The 26,796-nt window shown below is 44.4% G+C and overlaps 1 protein-coding gene across 2 annotated transcripts in view; it reads right to left on the bottom strand.

Moving 5' to 3' along the window:
- The window catches only part of MCM9 (minichromosome maintenance 9 homologous recombination repair factor), a 135,977-nt gene that overhangs the window by 7,873 nt on the left and 101,308 nt on the right, over positions 1-26,796 (bottom strand). The window contains exons 12-13 of one of the 2 annotated variants that reach the window (XM_073575928.1): positions 18,671-18,816; positions 10,595-12,206 (exon numbers count right to left, since the gene is read on the bottom strand). The exons of the other annotated variant lie outside the window; for it this stretch is intronic. Of the exons in view, the coding sequence (XP_073432029.1) occupies positions 10,886-12,206; positions 18,671-18,816 (1,467 nt within the window). The 3' untranslated portion in view covers positions 10,595-10,885. Of the gene's footprint in view, positions 1-10,594; positions 12,207-18,670; positions 18,817-26,796 lie in introns of those variants that run through there. 2 annotated transcript variants of the gene reach the window in all.

Raw genomic sequence — 26,796 nt, 5'->3', positions numbered from 1 at the left:
AGGACAGCACCAGATCATATGGATAAAGTCTGCATCTATTGAATGGCATCTCAAACATTCCGATGATTGGTAATCGGTCCATCTTACAGAGTCGAGTTGGAGTTAAATATGATTGATTTATAATATATAATTATATCATCCTATTATTAACAGATGGAGACACCTTAATTGAGGACTCTAATATTTCTTCCCACTCCTCTCCTTGCGCATTCGGGATGAGCCTCTCCCATTTTTTCTTAACAGAGTCTATAGCAGGTCCTGTCCCCACCGACAGCATATATGTATATAGAGAGGAGATGAGACCTTGGGGGCCCTGGGACTTAAGGATGCCTATCAAGGGTAGAGACGAAATAACAGTGTCTGTACCTACAGATCTTATATGCGATTGAATAGCTGACCTCAGTTGTAGATACCGAAAAAACTGGGATCTCGGAACATTGCGATTAACTTGCAGTTGTTCAAAAGATACCAGAGTTCCACGATCATACAGATCGCCTATCATGTAGACATTATATTGAGCCCAAAACTCAGCAGATGGGTGTTCGGGTAACACTGGAAGGTAACCATTATTCCACAGAGGCATCTCAGCTATGATATCCTCAAATCCAACCACCCTTTTAATCTGTTTCCACACCAACCGTGCCAGACGAAGCAGGGGCAACAACCGTGGGACATTTATTTTCATTTCCAAAAAAACCAATGGGCAACCAACCTGTGCAGTATGAAGTAGATGACCCTCTGAATTACGAAGGTGACCACCGGGCATCCATGTGCTTATGGCTTAGGCCTGTCCAGCCAAATAATACAGAAAGAAAATTGGGTAACGCTGCCCCCCCTCCCTTCTTAGGTTTCTGCAAAGTGGATAGTTTGAGTTTGGGCCTGGTCTTCCCCCATATGAAAGATGTGATCTGGAAATTCAGATTAGCAAAAAAGGATCTGGGCACCACTACAGCACTATGTTGGAGAAAGTAACTAAGCTTGAGGAGTAATATTTTAATTAAATACGTCCAGCCACAGACAATGGAAGTTTACCCCAGATCATGAATTTGGCCTTAACCATCTCCAGCAATGGATGTGTATTAAGTTGCAGATCGAACTTACTGTCTTGGGAAATATGGACACCCAAATACTTGAAACTGGTTACAATGGGCAGTGGTGAGAGAGTTTCAAGTCATGGCATTGGAGCGTGGGAAAGAGGCATCAAAGCAGATTTCTCCCAATTTATATATAGGCCAGAATATTTACCGAATTTATTTACAGTGGTGATCACTCTCGCCAGGGTTTCCTCCGCTTTGTCCATAAATATTACCATATCATCTGCATAGAGGCCTATGATATCAATTCGACTCGCTATTTCTATCCCAGCAATATTAGGGGTTGATCTAATACGAATTGCCAGTGCTTCGATTGCCAGAGCAAAAAGGGCTGGAGAAAGGGGGCACCCCTGGCGAGTTCCCCTATGCAATGAAAAGGATTTAGATATGGAGCTATTCACGATGACTCGGGCCCTAGGCTTCATGTATAATATACTGACCCATTTTTTAAATTTATCACCGAATCCATATCTCTGCAAACATGCATGAAGAAAAGGCCATTCAAGAGAGTCAAAGGCCTTGGCCGCATCAAGCGATGCCAATGCCCCTTCATTATCCGACACCAGAGAGCTATATTGGACCACCGACTGGACTCGTCTAATGTTGATGGAGGTGCTCTTACCAGGCATAAATCCAGTTTGGTCAGAGTGTATGAGGTCTAATATGACTGAATTCAACCTGTTGGCCAAGATTTTCGTAAAGATCTTATAATCTACATTTACTAATGATATAGGTCGGTAAGATCCACAATCCATAGGGTCCTTTCCCTCCTTTTTCAGAACTATTATATTGGCCTCATAAAAGGATTCCGGCATGCATCCCCCCTCCCAAATCTCACGAAACACTTTCAGCAGAAGAGGCGCTAGTATCTCCCGATACTTCCTATACAGTTCGACAGGAAATCCATCCGGCCCAGGGGTCTTCCCAGAGGCCATATCCTTTATGGCATCCTCTACCTCCTCTAGAGTAAACTCAGCATCTATAAAGGCCCGTTGGGAAGGATTTAATGTGGGAAACTCTATATCAGATAGGTAGTCTAAACACCCCGGGCCGTCAACATCAGACTTATAATTGTACAGCGAACTATAATAGTCATAAAAGCACTTCAATATTTCCTCAGTTATAGAGGCCAGAGTACCATCAGAGCTGCGAATCTGTAGGATTGTGTTAGTTGTATTATGCTGCCGCACTAGATAAGCCAAAAATTTACTTGCCTGATTACCCATTTCAAAATAAGATTGTCGGGCAAAAAATAATTTACGTTTAGTTTTAGCGTCAACATATTGAGTGTCTAACCTTTGAGCCGTCAACCACTCCACCCTATTGTTATTAGTTTGGTCAGATATGTAGGCGGCTTCCGAATCTTTCAAACGTCGCTCCATCTCGCCATCCTCCTCTGATGTTACTCGTTTAATATAAGAGATTGTGGAGGATAAACAACCCCTCAGATAAGCTTTAAGAGTGTCCCAAAATAAAATAATATTTTGGGGTTCAGGATGGGACGATGAGAAGCAATGCAGCTGATCAATCGTCTTATCAGGTGGTTTTATCAGTTTCAGCCAGAAAGGGTTTAATTTCCATATTATCCTGTTATTCACCGGTCCGTACCTAAGTTTAAGAACAACCGGACTGTGGTCTGAAATCCCCCTACTGCCATGTTCGATATCATCCACCCATGTCGCTAGGCTGCTGGATCCAAATATATAATCTATACGAGACAGGGAGCGTTTTGTGGAGGAATGGCACGTATATTCCCTTGTCTCTGGAAGGCGCAATCTCCATAAATCCAGCCACCCGCTACCCGCCATAAATTGTGACAGCGGGGATGAGCCCGGGGAGGGGACCCCACTCTGTATTCCATCACCCAATCTCAGTTTATCAAGATGATTATTCATGACTAGATTAAAGTCACCCATACAAATGACATGTGCATCTGGGTAATTTAGGGCAAAGCTCAGTGCCTTCTGGATAATTGACATATTGGCCGGAGGGGGATTGTAAATACACAGAATAACATTTCTGAGAGTTGATCAACGCATGTACGAACACAAACCGTCCCTCAGGATCTTTCCGGGCCTCTCTGGTCTCCCATTGAACATCTTTATGGATTAACAATGAAACCCCTCTTGAATAGCTGGTATGAAAAGCATGTATAAACCATTGTACCCACGGTTTTTGCACGCACCGAACAGTATCTCTGGTCAGGTGTGTCTCAACCAGGGCCACAATGTGAGGACGATATTGCCTAATTTGTGAGAACACCTGAATTTTCTTCCGGGGTTTTTTTTATACCTCTTACATTCCAGGTCATGCATATCAATTCAGAACTCATTTCCGCCCATCCATGTATGTTACATAGCGGTGCCCGAACAAAATGCAGAGATATCACCTAGATAGTAGAGTTGGCATCGGCTGCGGCATTTACCTAAATAACCAGAAAAACAAAAACTTTTGAAAAAGAGAAAACAAAACAAGAACCTAACAATATAGGAGCATAGTCTCACGCCCCCATCAAAAAATAGGCAAGGGGATACCATCACTGAGCAGAGTGTCCGGTATTGTTGGTAACCAGATACCCGCCAAGAAAGTTCCAATTTGACCTTTAAATAAAAGGATCTAAATTAACAGCCATCACATCAGGATTCCTTTGCAGGGGATCCCCCATGGGACCGCAGCCAGTTGCCCCCCCGCCGGATCCGTGAAGAACACGGAGGTACCTCCGTGAACAACCCGAAGTCGGGCCGGATATATCATTGAGTACATAATATTTCTTTCCCTGAGCCGTTTCTTGACCTCAATGAATTGTGCCCGCTGCTTCTGCAGTTCCATGGAAAAGTCCGGGAAGATGGAGATCACAGCATTATTGAACTTAATGGGACTTTTTTGCCTTGCAAGACGCAGAATGGTATCTCTGTCCTTACAATTGAGGAGGCGTGCCAGAAAGGGCCGAGGTGGGGCCCCTGGAGGCAGAGGTTTTGTAGGGACCCTATGAGCCCTTTCAACAGCGAACACTGACGAGAAATCATTTCCCAGGGAGGTCTTAAGCCAGTCTTCGAGAAACTGCTCAGGATGTTGACCCTCCGAGCGTTCAGGCAGACCAATGATGCGAATATTATTCCGGCTCATCCTGTTCTCCAAGTCATCCGCTTTTTGCTTCCAAGCATTCATGGAGCTCGCCACTTTTGTCAACTTGGCCTCCATAGGTGTGACGGAATCCTCCACTTTAGACACCCTCGTCTCCACCTCTGTAATGCGTCCCTTCATGGCCTGTATATCATGACGAAGTCTCCCCACCTCCGTGTAAACATCCTCAATTTTTTCCGTCAGAGATGTTCTGGTGAGGGAAATCAATTGCTCAGACGCCTGTTTAAGGGTCAATTCCTCTTGCTGAGCCTCCTCCTCACCCCCCGAAGGTCGATTCTTACGTTGAACTTGGGAACTTGGGAGGAGGTATTCCTCAGGAGTCGTGCACTTTCAGAGGGATCGGGTCTTGCATACTCCTTTAGTTTTTCTGCTGCCACTCCCGACCCTTAAAATCTGCTCTTGGCTGCTGCAGTCCGACCCAGTAAGAAAGCTGGAGATATGTGCTCTGAAAATGTCCACCGCAGGCAGTACGCACAGCAGGATTATTAATAACTAATTATGGCTCAGGCCACAGAGATGAGGGGGGGGGGGGCACGTGAAATTAAGAGGGCAGCGATTCACATTGAATAGTTAATGTTCCTTGTGGCCAGAGGAGGGAGTGGGGTGCCCACAGAGACGACAGCCGCGGGGGGAGGGTGTGCAAGGCCTCCCACAATACTAACGCAGGCCAGTGCAGAGGTAAAATGGCTGAGGGGAAAGAACACGCAGGGCACAATTTTCCAGGGCACTCACCGCGCGTCCTCCCCGTTCTGAGTCGTTATCTTCGCTACCTGAGCAGCAGTGCAGCGACGTCGCAGCTCTCTGTATTAGAGTCGCGCGCCCAAGATGGCCGCGGCCTCGTGGGGAAGCAGGCGCCCGCTCCAGTCTCCCCGGTCTCCCGCTGATAGAAGTCCGCTCCTGTCCTCCTACGATGGTCCAGAGGGGGTCCCGCTGTCCACAGGGGTCCGTGCCGCTCCAAGTATGCCAGGCAGAAAGGGTCTAAATCTCAGGATACTGCAGGATCATGAGGAGCTCTCTCGGTAAGCGTCCTCTCCTGTTCACTCCATAGCCACGCCCCCGGGGGCCAAAACATTTTAGTGGTAAAAATTTTATTTATTCTTTCTTCACAGCTCAGTGGTATAAAATTCTGTGAGGCACATGTGGTGTTAATATGATCACTGCACCACTAGATGAATTCATTAGGGAGTGTAGTTTGTAAAATGAGTTCACATATAGGGAGTTTCTGTTGTTCTGGCACCTCTGAGGCTCTGTCAATGTGACATGGCACCAGGGCTGTGGAGTCGGAGTTAGTTTTGGTTGGAGTCGGAGTCGGTAGAAATGTACCGACTCCAGCTTTAAAAAAAATGTATTAATATTTCATAATTGAACTTTCATATGAATTTTATAAATGTTACTCAAATATATATGTTCTATCAAACTATGAACAACAGTGATAAGCAGTTCTGCTGGAGATAGAGACATTTCTTACTTCTTGTGTGTCACTGTTCTCCACTGCCCTTATCTAATCTTATACTTGGTTAACCTCATGCTGCCCCAACCCCCCTACTTACAATGTATGAAACTGAAAGTGAAAATGTGTTGCAAATTCTTAGTAGTAAAGCTCCTCCTCTAGACTAGATCATACTAGGTGTGCGTCTTCCAAGCATCTCACAGCTGCCTGCTACTCAGAAGAGGAAGACTGTAAGAAGTATTATCCTTTCAACAAACTTTGCATCAGTTAACTGTGAGTACATGAGGAATAATAACAGTATTACTGACCACTATATCAGTTGTACGACCTGGCAATAATTTAGTACAATTGTTTTTAGGAAAAACAATTGTCATTTGGATTGTGAATGCAGAATTAAAAACCTGAGAATGTCAAAGAAGCATCACATTAAATCAGCTGTATTTGAACATTTCACCATTACTCAAGACAGAAAACATTATGTCTGTCAGTGTATGACAAATGATCCAGACGAAAACAAATGCTGTGAAGCCAAGATGAGTGCTTATTCAGGCAAAGATAAAAATGCTCCTACCAGAGCTTCTAATCTAAAGAGACATTTACAGCGCTTTCATCCAGAAGTACTGAAAGCAGTGGATGAGAAAGACTGCATCCAAACCAATGAACCAGTGCCCAGCTCTTCCAGCCAAACAAAGGAGCAGAGAACTTTGCAGCCATCAGTTGCAAGATATTTTGTCAGTGACAAAGTTACTGTGACAATGACAGTAGATACATTTAAAAAACAGATCATAGAGCTTGTTGTAAAGGATAGTGTGCCTATGTCATTATTTTCACGACCAGCTTTTATGTGTCTGAATGGGGAAATGGCCCGCAAGCTTGGTGTTTCTCTGGAGAGAGAGAGTATTAGAAAATTAGTAATCGAAGAAGCTTTTAAACAAAAGGAAGAACTTAAAAAAACTCTCAAGGGACGCTTTCTGTTTCTTAAAATGGATGCCTGCACACGTCAGAGTGAACTATTTTGCCATCAATGTCCGATTTGTTTGTGACAAAAATGAAATAGTTACAAGACATTGGCAGTAAAAGACACCAAAGCTCATCACACCAGTGAGTTTCTCCAGGTCTTGGTGGAAAAGGTTCTGCAAGACTATGAACTTAAAAAAGAGCAAGTTCTTTCTGTCGTAACTGACAATGCTTCAAATATAAGTACTATTAAGCTAATGAATGAGAGTAATGATGGTGACCAGCAGCTAGAAGAACATTCTGGGTCCACAGACACAGAAATGTTTGAAATAGAGGAACACAGTATTGTAACTGAGGAGCAAACTGAAGTTGCTTCAGATGAACAGCAACATGATAGTTTAGATCTTGTTGAAACTGTGTCAATATGTTCTTTCATTCATCACATGCGCTGTGTTGTGCATACGCTACAGCTGGCTATAAGAGACAGTCTGCAAGAAGGACATGCTGCTGCACTGATTGGCAAGGTGAGAAAATTGGCTACTGTTGCCAGAACCCCTAAAGTTGACTCAATTTTGAAGAGACGTGCTGGAAAAGGGGCAATTATTGATCAAGCCACACGATGGGGCAGTACTTACTTAATGATTCAGCGCTTGGTTGAACTGAAAACCTTTCTTGTAGACATGGCTAACCCTCAACTGACGCTAAATGAAAGTCAGTGGAATCAGGTGACTGAGCTGGAAAAATTGCTAGAGCACCCATTTACAGTGACTAAAAAATTACAAGCAGAGGACTTAACTCCAGGTATTTTCTTAAAGGAGTGGAAGAACCTGATGTTTCGCCTGTCCCAAAGAGGAGGGTTAATTGCAAGTGGCATTGGTACATCAATGAAACGGAGAGAGGAGCTACTATTACAAAATAACATTCTTTTGGCAGCTGTTTATGTAGACCCAATGCATCGGATTCGTCTAGATGATCAACAGCTAAGTAAAGGAAAAGAAGCTCTGTTTGAAATAGCAGTAAGGATGAAAGGGTTGCAGAACAGTCAGGAGGAACAAGAAGAATTTGGTCGTCCTGCCACATCTTCACCCTCATCATCAACTGATGAAGAATTTAATTTCGAAAAATATTTGGATCACAAGGACCGTGCAAAGCGTTCCCGCATAGAAGAAGAGTCATCCCCATCAAGGAACACAGCCAGTACATTTCAGCAGAATTTTTCATGTGCACTAAAAGAAATTGAGAAATTTGACCGTTCATCAAAAATAACAGTGCAACAAGCGATTCCTCTGTATCCTGACATTGTCAGAGATGTTGCCCGAGTGGTTACTGCTTTGCCACCAACACAAGTTAGTGTAGAGAGGATGTTCTCTGCTCTCAAAATAATTAGATCAGATCTGAGGGCATCCATGAAGGAGGATCTGACAGAGGCAATACTTTTTCTGAGGACAAATTTATAGATTTCTTCTTATTAACTGCATAAAAGTGTTTATTGCATATTTACTTACAGTTTAGAAAAGTTTATAAAAGTTATTTGCTATATACTAATTGTATTCTAATAAATGTAGTTTTTGCTCTAAGTGGTCTGATTACTTATATGATGGTGAGAAACTGAATAAGCACGATGTTTAATATTTTACAACAGTAAATTTGTTGTTATGAATTGGCCATTTATGAAGGAGTCGGAGTCGGAGCCAGAGCCTGATAAAATCCAGGAGTCGGAGTCGCAACTGTGGCTTACCGACTCCACAGCCCTGCATGGCATCCTCAAACAAGTCCAGCAAAATCTGAACTCCAATATGGTGCCGCAGAAGAAGTATTCCCCCACATATCAGTGTGCTTAGGAGAAAATGCACAACAAATTGTATGGTGGAATTTTGCCTGTTACTCTTTTGAAAATGCAAAATTTGGGGCTAAAATAAAATTTTTGGGGAGAAAAATGTGTTTTATTTTCACAGCTCAACGTTATAAATTTCTGGGAAGCACCTGGGGGTTCAAATGCTCACCCTGCATCAAAATACATTCCTTGAGGGGTCTAGTTTCCAAAATGGGGTCACTTGTGGGGGGCTTCCATTGTTTAAGCACACCAGGGGCTCTGCAAATGAGACATGACGTCTGCTAATGATTCCAGGAAATTTTAAATTCAAAAAGTCAAATGACACTCCTTCCCTACCGAGCCCTGCCAAGCGCCCAAACAGTAGTTTTTTTCCCCTCATATTGGATATCGGCGTACTCAGGAGAAATTGCCCAACAAATTGTATGGTGCAATTTCTCCTGTTACCCTTATGATAATGCAATATTTTTTTGCTGACAACATATTTATGGTGAAATTTTTTTTTTATTTTTACAGTTCAACATTATAAACGTCTGTGAAGCACTTAAGGGTTCAATGCCCTCACCACACATCTAGATCAGTTCCCTGAGGGGTCCAGTTTCCAAAATGGTGTCACTTGTTGGGGACTCTCTCTGATTAGGCACATCAGAGGCTCTCCAAATGCGACATGGCGTCCGCCAGTTGTTCCAGGAAATTTTGCATTCAAAAAGTCAAATGGCGCTCCTTCCCTTCCAAGTTCTGCTGTGCGCCAGTGGATTTCTCCCTCATATGGGATATTGGCATGCTCAGGAGAAATTACAGAACACATTTCGGGGTCCACTTTTTCCGGTTACCCTTGTCAAAATGAAAAAAAATTGGATCTTTAGTAATTTTTTTTATAAAAAAGTTAAATGTTCATTTTTTTTCCCCCACATTCCAAATATTCCTGTGAAGCGCCTGAAGGGTTAATAAACTTCTTAAATGTGGTTTTGAGCACCTTCAGGGGTGCAGTTTTTAGAATGGTGTCACTTATTGGTATCTTCTATCGTATAGACCCCTCAAACTGACTTCAAATGTGAGGTGGATTTGTAAATTTTGTTGTAAGAATGAGAAATCGCTGGTCAACTTTTAACCCTTATAACTTCCTAACAAAATAAACAAATTTGTTCCAAAATTGTGCTGACGTAAAGTAAACATGTGGGAAATGTTACTTATTAGCTATTTTGTGTGACATATCTGTGATTTAAGGGCATGAAAATTCAAAGTTGGAAAATTGCGAAATTTTCAAAAATTTCACCAAATTTCAGGGGTTTTTTTCATAAATAAACGCAAGTCATAGCAAAGAAATTTTACAACTAACATGAAGTACAATATGTCACGAAAAAACAATGTCAGAATCACCGGGATCCATGGAAGTGTTCCAGAGTTATAACCACATAAAGGGATAGTGGTCAGAATTGCAAAAATTGGCCTGGTCATTAAAGTGCAAAAAACCTTTGGGGGTTAATTAGTACTACGACGCCGACCTGACACTGTCTGTAGGTTACTCAGCTCAGTTCCTTTTATAAGGGCCTCAAAGCTTTGAAAAGACACAACTCAGAGGTTTTACACTAATTTCCCCCAACACCAATAAAATGAGCAGAGATGATACGGAACAAAGGTATGGTGGAGGAGTGACATCTAATTCCTGAAAAGCAGCAGCTTCCCCTATGCCAGAAATCTCACTCCAGTCACGGACTGGAGAAAGATTTCAGACATGGCACATGGAGGAGCACGCTATTCGTCAGACGCTCCAGATTCACAAAAAGGCATGCACCTCTCCATGAATCAGGAGTGCCAATCAAAGATCTTTGCAATATCAGAAACTATTTTTTTTCCTAAATGAGGAGTCCAGAAAATACCAGCTCTGGCTAAAGCATCATTACTCCGAGAATACGTTCACCCTCAATAATAGGCCTACAGCAAAATGGGAGTATACTGCCAGACCACAGCAACTTAAACTTACCATACATGACCAGATATAATGTATGGCCAAAAAATAAGGGATTCCAAGGTCATAGTATAAAGGCAGGCAGACGTCTTACCAGTCCTGGAAACAATGTCATTTACGTTACATATAAAGAACGTCACTCAAAAACATAGTTCTGAAAACAGTTTATTACAGTCATGTACCACCACGTCTGTTGACAGATACTCCATGATAAAACACAACTTGGTTAAATCAAACATCTGTCAGTCTTCATCACACTATTGCACATGGTTCTTGGCAATGCAGCCGGCTCCATCTGAAAAGTTCTCAAAGCGAGGTGTAGAGAATGAGAGAACCCATCGTGGACCAGGAGAAGGCAGCCTGCACTGCCACCTGCTGTACAGATCTGGGACAACATTCTCCCAATGGAGTATGATGAGGACACTGGTGTTTTATACAAATCATTTGACCTCATGACTCCAATCAAAGTCTAGCGTTTCATCATCTAAGTCTGTGGTAGAAAAGAGAGATTTACATGTTACGGCAGTCCGAATGAAGGGTGGGTCCAGCTGGAAACATTTCCTTTTAGAGTGCTGGTTCTCAGGAGATTTTGGGGTATTGTTGCAGGGGACAGCAAGCACTTCAGCAGTTTTGTTTTCAGACACTGATGAGAAAGAAAATTTGGCCAGTTTGGCCAGAGTACTAGAGGACACCTTTCTGCAGTGTGATGCCTCACCTGAACATGCAGGGGGAGGTAGTGCATGACTTATGGCACCGTCTGTGATGGTGGCCCCTGACAAATCCTTTGCTTCCTTCATTGGAACAGAACCTCTGTGATCTGCAGTGACGGATCCCGTCAGTAATCTCAGTAGTTTCCCTGCAGAAGCAGCTTCTGGCTTTGGCAGGTCTTTTCCACCACCCTGACTTTTCTTATCGATATTTTCACCTTCTCTTCCAGGACAGCGTGTCATTTTTGTCTTCTGTTTAAATGTAAACTTGGCTAGTTGGGCTAATCTGGCATGCATCTCTGGATCCTGAGCTCCTGATCTACTTTCTTCTGGATCAACTTGAACAAGACTTCTTTTCTTGCCACGTGCAGGTGTACTATGAAGAGGCCCCGAGGACATGGGATTATCCACTCCTGAGACATCACTACTTTCCCCACATTGCTTGGAACCAAGTGCAGTTTTCAGTGACTTTTTATTCAACCTTTGCCATTTCTTTGAGACATGCTCTGTAATGACTTCGTTTGGCAAATGATTAACTCTTGTGTGACTTGAGCCTTTCCCTGATTGTATTTTTCCTTCCGCCTCTTCAGGAACCGCACCTTTATCACTATTGCTGGTTTCCCCAAGTCCTGGCTGTATTCCAGGCTGTAGCTTTATGCCAGTATAACTTTCTGCAGTTTTAGGAATAGGAGACACTTCTAAGGTCTGCTGCTCTGATGAGATGGAATCATACCACCCAAGACTGGAATCACTACACATGCTGATATGGTTCTCAAATAGACTCGACGTCTGGTCATTGCTGGTCTTCATGGACGGTTCAGCTTGCTGGTTACTTTCTCTGCTTTGCTTTTGTAATGGATTAGAAACATCGGGACATTTCTGGTCATTACCCACTGTAACTTCCGTTGAAGTCTGAGCATCTGAAAGTCTAGTAGTTTCAGGGTAAATCTTCACAATCGAGTCGCCTGGCTGTGAACAGTGAGGATGCACATTGTCCTCTACGGGACAATTGGAAAGATTTGTTTCAGACTGGCCAGACTCTTCATTTTGTTGCCTGTAAAGAACAAGTATAAAAGAAAATGTTTAGATGCGATGAACTTTATGGCTTTTGTCTTAAAAGAGATCGGTCACCTTGGAAAATGATTGTAAAGCAGGGGCCGACATACCAGTATGGATTTAATTTAGTTTGGAGCAAATTGGTATTAAAACTTAACACTTAATTCACAACATTAAAAATCCTAAAGTACCAAAAGGTGCATTAAAAAGTGCTCGTGCTATAGTGCAAACAAACCAGCAACCTGTGCTATACCGCTTTCTTATTATTCTCTATATTAAAGGACCAATATTCTTTTGATAACTTGGTGTATCTCACCTGGATATCAATCTCAATAGCTCTCTGGAGATTGTTCCTTTAGTACCAGTATATAACACATTGACATAAATATCCAAATAATAACCAGTTCTGTATCCCACCACAATGGCTACACAAATATATCCTCCGTAGTGTGACTGTGTTTCTATCAGGCAGTTAAGCACCACATACATCCACTCATGGATCATATCCTGTTGCGTGTCTTTTTTGAAATAAAGCGGTTTAAAAACATAGAAGTCTCATTTTTCAGTAAGGGTAGGTCATTCATCCCCACCTAAGATTTTGAAAGTTTTGCAGCAATAAAAGATTTGATTCTATTTATGCGCCAATTAAGATGGAAAAAACATTTCATTACTAATGACAAAAAAAGCTGTGCTGAACTTTGTATTGATGAAGATTTATTGGGAGATGTCAGATTTCTCTACCATCTGAGGGATCCAGACCCTAATGAATGGGGGGGGGGGGGGGGGAGGACCATTCACGGATCTTAAAAACAAGAGCAAACGTATGCCACCTATGGGTAATGATTTGAGTGCTATTGATGTATTTTCAAATTTGGTTTCTAGAGTTTTGATGGAACTTGATAAACAAAAGAAACGCAGGTTCCATAATATCACTAAGGCAGAGATGGATGGCCTAATAGAACTTGAAAGAGATAGGAGCAGAATAATAAAACCCTCCAACAAAGGGGGTAACATTGTGGTAATGGATGATACCCAATATAGAGCACTTTGCTACTCCCTCTTACAAGAAAGTATGGGATATGAGAAGCTTGATTGTAATCCTACAGACTCATATCAAGGAGTTGAAAGTACTTATAAATGAAGTCTTCCATAAAAAACGGATAATGATGAGAGAATTCTTGATACCTCTCCACCCAGTAGTTGCAACCTTTTATTGTTTACCAAAGGTGCACAAGGGTCTTAATCCCCTAAAGGGAAGACCCATAGTATCTGGAATTGGCAGCATCACCCAAAATCTGGGGATATATTTGGACAAAATTTTAAGGCCATTTGTAACATCCCTTAGTTCATATACCCATGACACGACTGATCTTCTATTGAAATTGGATAACATTGAGTTGGATGCTAACATGATTTTAGGCTCAATCGATGTAGAAGCCCTTTATTCGTCCATTCCCCATGAGAGGGGTATGGTGGCTACAGAATACTACCTTAAATCAAGGGGACGACAGTTCAATGAACATAACAATTTCGTTATGAAAGCATTAGAATTCTATTTGACAAAAAATTACTTTATGTTTGACGGTAAGTACTTCCATCAGCTCAGGGGCACTGCGATGGGCAGCCCTTGTGCGCCATCTTATGCAAATCTGCTCCTGGGCTGGTGGGAGGAAAATATCGTTTTCAGAGAATCCACAGATGTAGCGGAGGACAATATCGTCCTCTGGCTCCGCTACTACATCGATGATGTTTTTGTTATCTGGAGAGGCAATGAGGACAGCTTTTGTGAATTCGTCAAGGGTCTAAAACAGAATGAAATTGGCCTAAGCTTCACTTTTGAGGCCAATTTTCATAGATTACCCTTTTTGGATGTGCCAATTGAACGAGGGGAAAATGGCCGTTTGGTGACTAGGACCTATAGAAAATCCACCTCCTCAAATTCTCTTTTGAGATGGGATTCAAGTCACCCTACCTCCTTCAAAAAAGGCATTCCCAAAGGGCAATACCTTCATATTAGAAGGAACTGCTCTAACCAGAGGATCTTTAAAGAGCAGGCAGATGATTTGAGGATACGATTCACAGAGCGAGGATACCCGGATGGGATTCTCAAAGCGGCCTATAAGACATCAGCAGCCAGAAAGAGAAAAGATCTTTTAACCCCTGCCCGTAGAGTAACAGATAACAATTCCAGCAGATTTATAAATAAATACTCAAACGGGGAAAATGATCTAAGAGATCATCAAACGACATTGGCCGATACTCAGGATGGATAAGGACCTAACAGAGGTCATCTCCCCGACACCACAGATTACTTTCAAAAAAGGTCGCTCAATTAAAGATAGGTTGGTAAGCAGCCACTATACTCCTAATACCTCTACAAATGCCACATGGTTGGGAAACCAACCAAAGGGTTGCTTTAAATGTGGTAACTGCAAATATTGTGCAACAAATTTGCAAGGAAAAGATTTCACGAGTAAAGTCACAAGAAAAACCTACCCCATTAAACAATTCATTAATTGTAGATCAGTGGGAATAGTATGTAAGATGACATGCAATTGTGGCCTAGAATACATAGGCAAGACCAGGAGAGAGCTGAGAAAAAGAATAGGAGAGCATCATAGAGACATCATTAACAGAAGAGATACTCCAGTGGCAAACCATGTTAATAACACCCATAATGGTGACACTAAGGCCATCAATTTTATGGGAATAGAAAAGGTATACTAACATCAAAGAGGAGGGGACTGGGATAAACACATTCTCCAAAGAGAAACCGTCTGGATTTTCAGTTTGCAAACAGTGAACCCTAAAGGTCTCAAAGAACAGCTTACCTATTCTTCCTTCTTGTAGGGAGTTTGTATATAGGGGTAATTAGACTAGGGTGAGCCGCCGTCGAGTGGGGGCGCCACTTGCGCAGGTCTTAGGGTGCCAACATCCGCATGAGGCAGGGAAAATCCAGTTAGGGATTAATAGGGAGAGATTTAGAAGAGCACCCTTTCTATCTTTCCATACATATTAGGAAGATCAGTCGTGTCCGAATAATTACATGCAACATCTACCCCCATGAATTTTTAATAAAACTACATCTTCTGAAAATACGCTTAATATAAGACTTGTTTGTTGAATACCTCAGTACCATGATACTAGTGTATAAAGAATACTGGATTTTAGCGTTCCTGAAAATGTCTTCATAACTGGCTACTTTTTATACTTTATGACTTGCATATTTGAGATATATGTTTCCCCAAAGGTTTTATGAGAAGTAATATACCTAATTAAGGGTAACAACATATACTTGTCACTAGATGATCAGACCACGGTGCCGCAGAAGGTCTGTGATCACGTGGGTTTAGTCTATAACACAAGGTTACTAGGGATACAGCCTGATCATGTGAGCGCTCCAGAGTGACGGTATTGCGCATTAGAAACCGGATATGACATTGCCGGTTTGAGTGACATACAGAAGGAAGTATGCTTGCGGTTCAATCATGAACCCATGCGCTCCACAAGCCGGAAGTGGAGGACCTGGTGTCCGGAAACAGACGCTACACATGGGGTCTTTTGAATGCAAGTCAATTAGGATACTTGCGCGCTATGTCTCATAACAGATGTGAAATGTCATATATCCCCTGATGATTCTAGAGATGAAACGCGTTGGGTGACATTGTTTGGGATAGAGTCAACCTAGCAAAGGCGCCGTGATATGCTATGGAATTGACCCCCATTGAATAAGAAGCGCGGATACAGGCATCGGTGTATGAATGTACAACACCTCAGATGAGTATAAATGGCACAATAACTCACTATGAGGGTTAATATATGATAGATCCTTTTTATTTAATACTAGCTGAAGAACCCGGCGCTGCCCGGGCATAGTAACTAACTGTGGTTAGTTATAACAAATTATAATTATCCTCCATCCCATGGTCCCGTGCCCATATACCCATCATACATATCCACCATCCCATAGGCCCGTGCCCATATACCCATCATACATATCCTCCATCCCATAGTCCCGTGCCCATATACCCATCATACATATCCGCCATCCCATAGTCCCATGCCCATATACCCATCATACATATTCACCATCCCATAGTCGAGTTCCCATATACCCATCACACATCCTTCATCTCATAGTCCCATGCCCATATACCCATCATACATATCCGCCATCCCATAGTCCCGTGCCCATATACCCATCATACATATCCGCCATCCCATAGTCCCGTGCCCATATACCCGTCATACATATCCTCCATCCCATAGTCCAGTGCCCATATACCAGTCATACATATCCTCCATCCCATAGTCCAGTGCCCATATACATATCCTCCAGCCCATAGTCCCGTGCCCATATACCCGTCATACATATCCTCCATCCCATAGTCCAGTGCCCATATACCCATCACACATCCTCCATCCCATAGTCCAGTGCCCATATACCCATCACACATCCTCCATCCCATGGTCAACCATTATGACATCATAATGAGCGGCGGCAGGGCTTGCAACCTATGATGACATCAGCGTCGCCATGGCAACCATTGTGACATCATAATGAAGGGCGGGGCTTGACGCGCACACACTGCTTCCCCAGTATGCAAATAGGTGCATTGTGACATCACAATGAGGGGCGGGGCTTGACGCGCACACACTTTTTCACCCAGTATGTAGATAGGGGCAATTGTTTGGTGAATTGGAACGCGCGGGGTTAAAATTTCGCCTCACAACATAGCTTAGGACGCTCTCGGGGTCCAGACGTGTGACAGTGCCAAATTTTGTGGCTGTAGCTGCGACGGTGCGGATGCCTATCCCGGACATACACACACACATACATACATACACACATACATACACACTTTGAGCTTTATATATTAGATTTGGATCTATACTACTCCATGAGTATGAGACTTCTATGTTTTTAAACCGCTTTATTTAAAAAAAAAAAAAAAAAAAGACACGCAACAGGATATGATCCATGAGTGGATGTATGTGGGGCTTAACTGCCTGATAGAAACACAGTCACACTACGGAGGATATATTTGTGTAGCCATTGTGGTGGGATCCAGAACTGGTTATTATTTGGATATTTATGTCAATGTGTTATATACTGGTACTAAAGGAACAATCTCCAAAGAGATATTGAGATTGATATCCAGGTGAAATACACCAAGTTATCAAAAGAATATTGGTCCTTTAATATAGAGAATAATAAGAAAGCGGTATAGCACAGGTTGATGGTTTGTTTGCACTATAGCACGAGCACTTTTTAATGCACTTCTTGGCACTTTAGGATTTTAAATGTTGTGAATTAAATGTTAAGTTTTAATACCAATTTGCTCCAAACCACCTTGGAAAATGCTGTTTACTTGCAGATATTGGGTTAATATGCAGGTAAGGAGCCTTACAATGCTGCCCGGCTGCTTTACTCAAAGCGCAGCTACCAGGAGAAAATGAAATTATTTCCTCTTGGGAGCCGCCAGCTTTCATAGATGTGTGCAGATACACGGAATGGCTATAGTAAGCTTACAACTGTAAAACACGCCCTTGCAATTAGATTGGCAGCTCATTCTAGACTGCAGAGTCGTCTAACAATCAAAGGCCCAGGGCGTGCTTACAGCTCACAGTATATTGGTGCTGCAAGGGGTGACTAATCGCTCCCTGCACCACTGAAAGCTGGCGGCTCCCGGGTGGATATCCATATATCCATTCAATTTTTCCTGGTAGCCACACTTTCAGTAACGCCATTTATCTCCCGATTTACCCTATTTCTACATGTAAATAGCGTTTTCCAAGGTGAAAAGATCACTTTAATGCACTGGCTTGTTTACAAAAATCGCATTTCTGGATACAGTTGTAAAACTCTTTACTTATACAGAAATTAAGACTTTCTTAAATAAAACCATAAATCACCTTTATTGACAATATTTTCAACATAAAACCCAACAATTTGTTTAAATTTACAAAGCAATTTAGAACATGTATAAAACAATTTGCATATATTTGACATTTATATGATATTTTATTGATGGAATCCCAATAGAATACCAGGTCTTATCATCCCAACTTGACAAAATGATTTTTTCCCTCTTTTTATATTGTGCCCTGTGTTTTACCCGCATGATCAATTCCCCATGCCACTTTGCAACTGTTAAGGCAAAGGTCAGATGGCGACGTTGGCAGCGACACTAGTTACGCAGCCAAAGAGTGTCTTATGTCAATGCTAAATCACACAGCAATGTAGACATATTTGGTCGCTTTGCATCTTAGATGATCTGAAACTTGCATGTCATGGCGCGGGGGCAACTTGGCGGTCTCAACGAGACCACTTTCGAGCATTTAACTAGCGCTCACTCCAGTGTACTGAAGTTGACCTCACACGGCAATATTGTTGTCAGTCATGGCATTGAATCATTTCATCTGTTCATCAAGAGACACCACACAGGCATGCTTACTTACCGCTCCAACCTTTGCAATTCTTCTTGTAATATGTTGTGGAGACCAAGCCTATCTAAGAGGAGCTCACACTGCATTTGGTACTGCTCCAGTGGATTTTCTGGGAACGCAGTGTGTAATGCATTCACCCCTCCAAGAAGGGCACCACCCTGCATAATGGGAAAAAATGATTAAGTGCAAGAAGGATTTAGGGTAATATCTGCACTCATACATCATACAAGGTTTAGAATTGACATCTAATATATAAAGCTCTGTGTGTGTGTGTGTGTGTGTGTGTGTGTGTGTGTGTGTGTGTGTGTATATATGTGTATGTGTGTATGTCCGGGATTGGCATCCGCACCGTCGCAGCTACAGCCACAAAATTTGGCACAGTCACACGTCTGGACCCCAAGAGTGTCCTAAGCTATGTTGTGAGGTGAAATTTTAACCCCCGCGTGTTCCAATTCACCAAACAATTTTGCCCCTATCTACATAATGGGGAAAAAGTGTGTGTGCATCAAGCCCCGCCCTTCATTATGATGTCACAATGGTTGCCATGGCGACGCTGATTCATCATAGGTTGCAATGTTGACGGTTATGTCATAACGGTTGCCATGGTGATGATGATGTCATAATGGGTATATGAGCACGGGACTATGGGATGGAGGATGTGTGATGAGTATATGAGCACAGGACTATGGGATGGAGGATATGTATGACGGGTATATGGGCACGGGACTATGAGATGAAGGATATGTATGACGGGTATATGGGCACGGGACTATGGGATGGAGGATATGTATGATGGGTATATGGGCATGGGACTGAGATGAAGGATGTGTGATGGGTATATGGGCACTCGACTATGGGATGGCGAATATGTATGATGGGTATATGGGCATGTGACTATGGGATGGAGGATGTGTGATGGGTATATGGGCATGGGACTATGGGATGGAGGATAGGTATGATGGGTATATGGGCACGGGCCTATGGGATCGTGGATATGTATGATGGGTATATGGGCACGGGAGTATGGGATGGAGGATAATTATAATTTGCTATAACGAACCACAGTTAGTTACTATGCCCAGGCAGCGCCGGGCTCTTCAGCTAGTATAATCTAAACTTAGATACATCTTAAGATATGCAAAGTAATGTACAAATATCAAGAGTTCTCACTTTAGTTCATTTCACAATTAATAAAAAGTCGATTTCACAGCACAAGAAAAAAAACTGCTTCCTGCATTGAAGTGTAGGCAAACAGAATATGCCAAAAGTTGTCATTTATCAATAGCTCTAAAACGACAAATTAGCGACTGACTAGTAAAATGAACAGAACACACCGGTAACGCAGCGACTATGGACAAAGGCTAAGACAAAAACAAAAGATGGGAGCTTTCCCATTTGACACTAGCAGTCTTGAGCGTTGTAAACCTCATTTCCTATATGTAGGACATACTCGCAATATGCACAGCATATAAGAGGTTAAGCAAACTGGTAGATCCTGATGGAGCAAGGTATCAGACCCATTGGATATCCTAATGTTCGTTCTGTGGTGGGAAACAGTGAGGTTCAGCTGATCACTACCTCCTACGTATGCCAAGCTTAATCTGACATCTTTTTTAACATTTCTCATTGTAGATATTTTTATTGAACAAATTCTTAAAAAACACCTATTCCCGTGAAAAAGGAATTGAAACAATTCCACAATATAAATACAATATTAAGGACCAAAAAGTCCTGCAAAACCCAGCAATAATACTATCTGAACACCTTCCTTGCTGTGGAGGTTGGCACCCTAGAAAGGAACGATTTTTTGTTGCCCCCACTCAACGTAGATTGACCCTCTCGCCCCTACCTCACCCTACAATCAAAGGTGGGAAAACAATAAATGATAGGAAGGGGGAAGAGGATGGAAAGATTTAGCAGGTAATTTTGCAAGAAAAAAAATATATCAATAAATACCAATTTTCACACATGTAAGAAAAAATAGCCTTAGCATAATTTCATGTCTCAAAGATAATCTTGCTTGTAAATGCTATAATCAATTAATGAATGAATTACAAACATGCATGGATCACATCAAAAATCCAAAAATATGATCATATTGGATGCCATTCACTATCACACTAAAACATGACCAACCAGTGGTATAATGAACATATCAATGGCCCAAATAGTGAGTCCAAAATCAAATAATCAGGGCATTATTAGCAACTGGCACAAAAAAGCCACATAGTGGTCACTTATCGTGTATGCCTTGAGGAGTCATTATACCACTGGTTCGTCATGTTTTAGTGTGATAGTGAATGGCATCCGTGGTCCCGACACCATGGAACAACCGTGGTCCCGACACCATGTGAAGAAAACCTTCCATGTGTGGTGGTAAATACGTGCTGAGGTAGGCTTCCGGGCGCTAACCATTGTAGCAACCACATTGTGGCTGAATCCAGCCCAGGTCAGAATCCAAGCCGTCAAACACAGGGCCCCTGAGTTCGGGTGGTAGATTGGGCCCTGGGAAAGTAGGTCTGGGCACTCTGGCAGCCGCCAGGGAACGTCGGCGAGTAGCTGCACCAGGTCTGCGTACCACGCCCGATGAGGCCAATCTGGGACCAGCAGAATCACTGGAACCCCCATCTGCCTTGATCTTCTTGATGACCCTCGGAACTAGTGGCAGCGGGGAAAATAGGTATGGGAGGCGAAACTGGTTCCATGGAAGAACCAACACATCCACGGCGATTGCCTGCGGGTCCCGGGACCAAGCAAGAAATGCGGGCACCTTGGCGTTCACCCTGGAGGCCATCAGGTCAACATCTGGCGTTCCCCAACATTGGCAAATTTGCCAGAAGACCTCAGGGTATAGTGATCATTCCCCAGACGCAAGACTCTGCCGGCTGAGGAAGTCTGCTGCCCAGTTCTCTACGCCCGGGATGTGGACTGCTGATATCACCAAGTGGTTTCTCTCTGCCCAGTGAAGGACGTGCCCCACCTCGTGCATGGCTGCCCTGCTGCGGGTGCCCCCCTGATGATTTATGTAGGCCACAGCCGTGGAGTTGTCTGATTGAATCCGGACGGGGCGGCCTGCTAGAAGATGATGAAAATGTTGCAGAGCCAGCCGGATCGCTCGTATCTCTAACAAGTTGATCGTGAGGCGTGCCTCCTGCGGCGACCACCGTCCCTGGGTCGTGTGATGGCGAAAAACCGATCCCCAGCCAAGGAGGCTGGCATCGGTTGTGACCACCAGCCAAAAGGTCTGGGGGAAAAGGTTTCCCCTGGAGTAGGGAGGAACTGATTGTCCACCACCCGAGTGCCTGTCTGACCTGCGCAGACAACTGGCAGCGGCGATAGAGAGTGAGTGGGTTCCTGTCTCAGGATGACAAGAGGGCGTGCTGCAAGGGGCGAAGATGGAGCTGGGCAAACAGAATCGCTTCCATTGCTGCCACCATTCTTCCAAGGATCCTCATGCAGAAACAAATGGTATGAGGGACTGGTTGGCGAAGTGTCCGGACTCCCTGCCTGAGAGCTAGGGTCTTGTCCTAAGGGAGAATTACCAACCCTCCGGAAGTGTCGAAGATCATCTCTGAAAAGGAAATCCTCTGAGCTGGAACAGGGGATGATTTCTTCAGATTGACCAACCACCCTAAGCGGCAAAGAGTATCTAGCGTGATGTTGACACTCTCCTCGCATGCCCGAAATGAAGGGCCCTTGACGTCCAAGTAAGGTAAGACAACTATGCCCCGGGAGTGCAGGATGGCCATTACGACCGCCATGACCTTTGTGAACACTCTGGGGGTGGTGGCTAACCCGAAGGGCAGTGCTGCGAACTGGAAATGTAGGTTGTTGATGGCGAAGCGTAGAAATCTTTGATGCGTAAGGAAAATGGGGATGTGTAGGTAGGCGTCTTGGATGTCGATAGAGGCCAAATATTCTCCCCACCCCATGGCAGATATGACTGAACGGAGAGACTCCATCCGGAAAAGTCTGATCCTGATAAATCCGTTCAGGAGCTTCAGGTCCAGAATGGGCCTGACAGTTCCGTTCTTTTTGGAGACCGTGAACAGGTTATAGTAGAAACCCTGAAATTTCTCGTTCTCCGGTACGGGAACAATGACTCCGTTGTGCTGGAGCAATTCGATGGCCTTGAGTAAAGCCCTTGCCCGGGCCTCTACTTTGGGAGGACGAGAAAGAAAAAAACCTTCTTGGGGGGGGGGGGTACTTGACAAATTTTACCTTGTACCCCGAGGACACCAGCTCTCTTACCCATGTGTTGTGTGTGAAGGTGAGCCAGACATGGCGAAACCAAAGTAGGCGACCGCATACCTTGCTGGTGTTGCCTCGAAATTGCCTCGAGTCATTTGGCTGAAGATCTCTGGGACCTAGGTCCCCTTGACCTGGGCTGGTGGGTACGCATTCTCCCCAACGGGTTAGCACTATATGAGACTTGACGATCCCTGTCCTGGATGGGACGACCTGAAGCGGCGGGACTGGTCGCTGCAGCCCACCTGGGGTTGCGAAAGGACGGGAAATGTGCCTGAAGCTGGTGACAAAACGGCTGATTGACCCTTTGCTGAGGGAGAAAACTGCTCTTTCCCCCTGTGGAGTCAGAGATGAGCTGATCTAACCTCTCCGAATAGGCGGTCGCTCTGATAAGGCAAAGAAGTCAAGGATTTCTTGGAGGTTGAGTCTGCCCGCCATGTTCTCAACCATAGAGCCCTCCTAATGGAGATTGCATCTGCGGCAGCGAGTGCCACGCAGTTGGCCGCATCCAAAGATGCATTAAGTAGTCTCCGGCCAAAGTGATCTGATTTGCGATCTCTGATACCTCTGCTGGTAGGTCCATACCCTGCAAGGCTCTGTTCAATGATTCTGACCAAAAAACCATGGCCATGGCTGCCCAAGGTGCCACGAATGAGGGAGTGAGTGCTAAACCTGATGCCTCAAACACTGAGCGAGCCAAGCTCTCTATGAGACGGTCAGTGGGATCTTAGATAGAGGAACCAACAGGGTTTTAGAGGCCAAGCATGACATGGGTGGATCTACCGTTGGGGATTATGTCCATTTTTTACGGAGATCAGGGGCAAACGGGTATCTCGCCTCGAGTGCCTTCTGGCCTGATAGACGCTTGTTTGGCCACTCCCTGTGTCGTTGCACTATGTCCTCAAACTCTGGGTGAGAGCCAAATACTCTATGAGGCAGCTTGACTCGCTTAAATGACACCTTGTGACCTGAGGACAAGGTGGAATCATCTTCAATCCCAAGAGTCTGGTTGACGGCCTCCATGAGGCTGTCAACTGTTTCTTTGTACCCTGGAGTATCTAAATAAAGCGGCTCGTCCGAGTCGTAATCTGAGCTTTGCTCGTTATCGACTTCTGGTGAAGGCGAGCGAGAGACAGACTCATGGATGCCGAGGCACCGGATGGACCGGGAGACGCTGTGTGGGTTCATTTCCCCCGCGTCTGCCTGGAGTGAGAGCGGCCCCTGCAGGCCGGAGGCTCCTGTGAGGTGGAGGACCCCTCTAAGACAGGCGAGCCACTGTCCCTGCCCCTATCTGGGGTTCGAAGGGACTTGATTGCTCTAGTAAGTGACGCCATACACTGTGACAGAGATAGAGCCCATTCCGGGGGACTTGGTACACTGGGCTCGGTCGCAGGGGAGGGCTCCTGGGCGCGTTAGGAATCGCAGGCTTCGCATAATCGCTTGCTCTGCGCCTGCAGAAAAGCAGACCGACAGGAGATGCATGCAGCGTATAGAAACGTGTGCATCTTAGCTTTTCTGGAAATGCTGTATCTGCCAGGCTATAGCACTGCAGACTGCAGGAGCTGAGTATGCACACCCCGCTTTTGCCTAGAGTGGCCTCTGGAATAAAAAGGACCAGGCCTATAGACAATCAGGGGGTTGGGGGTAGCAACTACCCCAGTCCTGTGTCCCCTCACTGTCCTGGAAGTGCAGAGCGCTGCTCCCGATTTAAGGTGTGCGCCTCAGCTGCGAGCGGGCTGCCGGAAGTAGGAGTCCTGGGGGCGGTACTTCCGCCCGCGACCTAGTGTCGGCCCGAAGCCGGGGGCTTAATTTTTCTGCGTCCACCTGAGCCACGGGGGGGCGCCGGAAGTGACACATCGCAGGGGGTGGGACTTCCGCCCACGGCCTACCCACGGGGGCTGGATTTTTGGTATCCGCCCACGACGGGGGGGGGGGGGGTGTGGGCCCACCAGACACAGAGGTCTAGGCCAGGGACGCGTTGCACCTAGGATCCAGGGCTGCCAGACGCCCGGAAGCGCTCGACGTCCTACTTGCAGCGGAGGCTGCACCGCTCTGGCCCCAGGGAGATGGGGCTATGGATCGGAACGCTGCTACAGGACCCCTCCCAGGCCACCCTCCTCCGTGATCCCTCATCACGCTTCAGCTCCAGCTCAGGTTAGAGGGGAGGGGGGCTGCATAAAAAGGACGGTGCAGGAACCCTAGCTCCATGCTCCCTATAGGAGATGAGGAGAGGGACCGCCCGCCACCTTCCATCACCGCAGTCTGGCATTGGTGATGCAGTGGGGGCCACACGAACTATCTTGTCCCACGTTGCGGGAGAGGCTACGTGGAGGCGACACTCGCACATGCTCGCCCGTTGTTGGTTTGGGGAGATCGGACCCTCTCAATAGGGTCCGTCACCCCAGTCTCATCTTCATGGAAGGGAAAAAAAGAAAAGAAAAGAAAGTCTGGGAAAAAAAACAGACATGTGCCTCCAATGAACATTAAGCAAGAACTGGTTTTCGACTGCAATTGGGGCGAAGGTATATACGGCGGAGGAGGAGCTAACCTTTTTTTCATTTACTTAGTGTCATCCTCCTGGTGGCAGTAGCATACACCCACAGTCTTGTGTCCCCCAATGAGGCGAAGGAGAAAAAGAGTTTTTAAGTAGAGTACGGTAAGTGTTTACTCTGCAACCCATTCTCAAGAGTGCTGAATTGTAACCCCACAATCTTGGGGGCTAGATTGGAGCCCTTTATGTTGCAGTAAGGCATTAAATAAGTGGATTAGTGCATGCACCAGTGCATAAATATGGTCTGCCTTCATTAATATCACACTGTCTCCTGATCTTGCTCATTATGTTACAAAGTGGTACTAATAAAGTGTGGCTTATTCGGAGCATTACAGGTGAATGGTTGCTGCCCAAAAGTGAGAGTTTGCTCCCATTTCTTCACCTGCTGTGTATTTGGATGTAACTCTGTTGGCTAATATGTAGCATATGCTAATACTTTACTTGCCCCTCTGGAGATCATAGTAAGCAGTTTCATGTTAGTTTACTATATATATATATATATATATATATATATATATATATATATATATATATATATATATATATATATATATATATATATATATATTGTCAGTGTCACAATTCCATCACTCATTGTGTCTTTGATTCTGTGAGTGACCGTTCAGCCGTCCAATCAGAGCCAGGGATGTGCTGAGCTGCTGGTATTGTGACTGACGGCTAAACTCTCTAATTTGAGGCTGGGGTATGCTGAGCAGTCAGTGTTGAGTGACAGACCAGCCATCCAGTCATAGCTGGGGTGTGCCAGGTTTCCTCCAGGTGTCTCTCGTCTTGGGTTATTACCTGGCCATTTAGATGGCTGACTGTATCTGATTGCTGTCAGTTGTAGATTAGCACAAGTGGTGTATGTTTGCTCTATGAATTCTTATATTCCGATCTTTGTTTTCTGACCTTGGACTTGCCTTTGATCATCCGCTTGCCTAGCCCCTTTAAGATTCGCTACCTTTCTGGAGTCCTAAACTGAGACTGAGACCTGACTACGCCTGTCTTTCCCCTTAGTTTACGATGAGCTCTTCAAATTTGACCATGGACCTCTTGATTGCCCTGCCTCATGGCTTGTCTGTGAGTAGTGACTAGTGTCACAGCCTGCTTTCTGCACACTAAATGAATAAAAGTATTTGGACATCTACACATTTCATCAAAGCAATTTTGCCAGAATTCTGCGATGAATTGCTTTGAAGAGTTGATTTTTTTGTTTTTACTCCAGTTTCTATCACCAAAATAGGCAGAGATAGAGCGTGACAGGGCCCTGACACCACAGCTCGTCAAATTCATGATGAGCCGTGTTGTTCCTTACACAAGAAATCTTACTCCAATCATA

This window comes from Dendrobates tinctorius, unplaced genomic scaffold, assembly GCF_039654945.1.
Source record: "Dendrobates tinctorius isolate UK_male_01 unplaced genomic scaffold, ASM3965494v1 ptg000046l, whole genome shotgun sequence".
NCBI classification, from domain to species: Eukaryota; Metazoa; Chordata; class Amphibia; order Anura; family Dendrobatidae; genus Dendrobates; species Dendrobates tinctorius.
The sequence above is the reverse complement of the archived record's forward strand: the minus strand, read 5'-3'. Positions and strand labels throughout refer to the sequence as shown.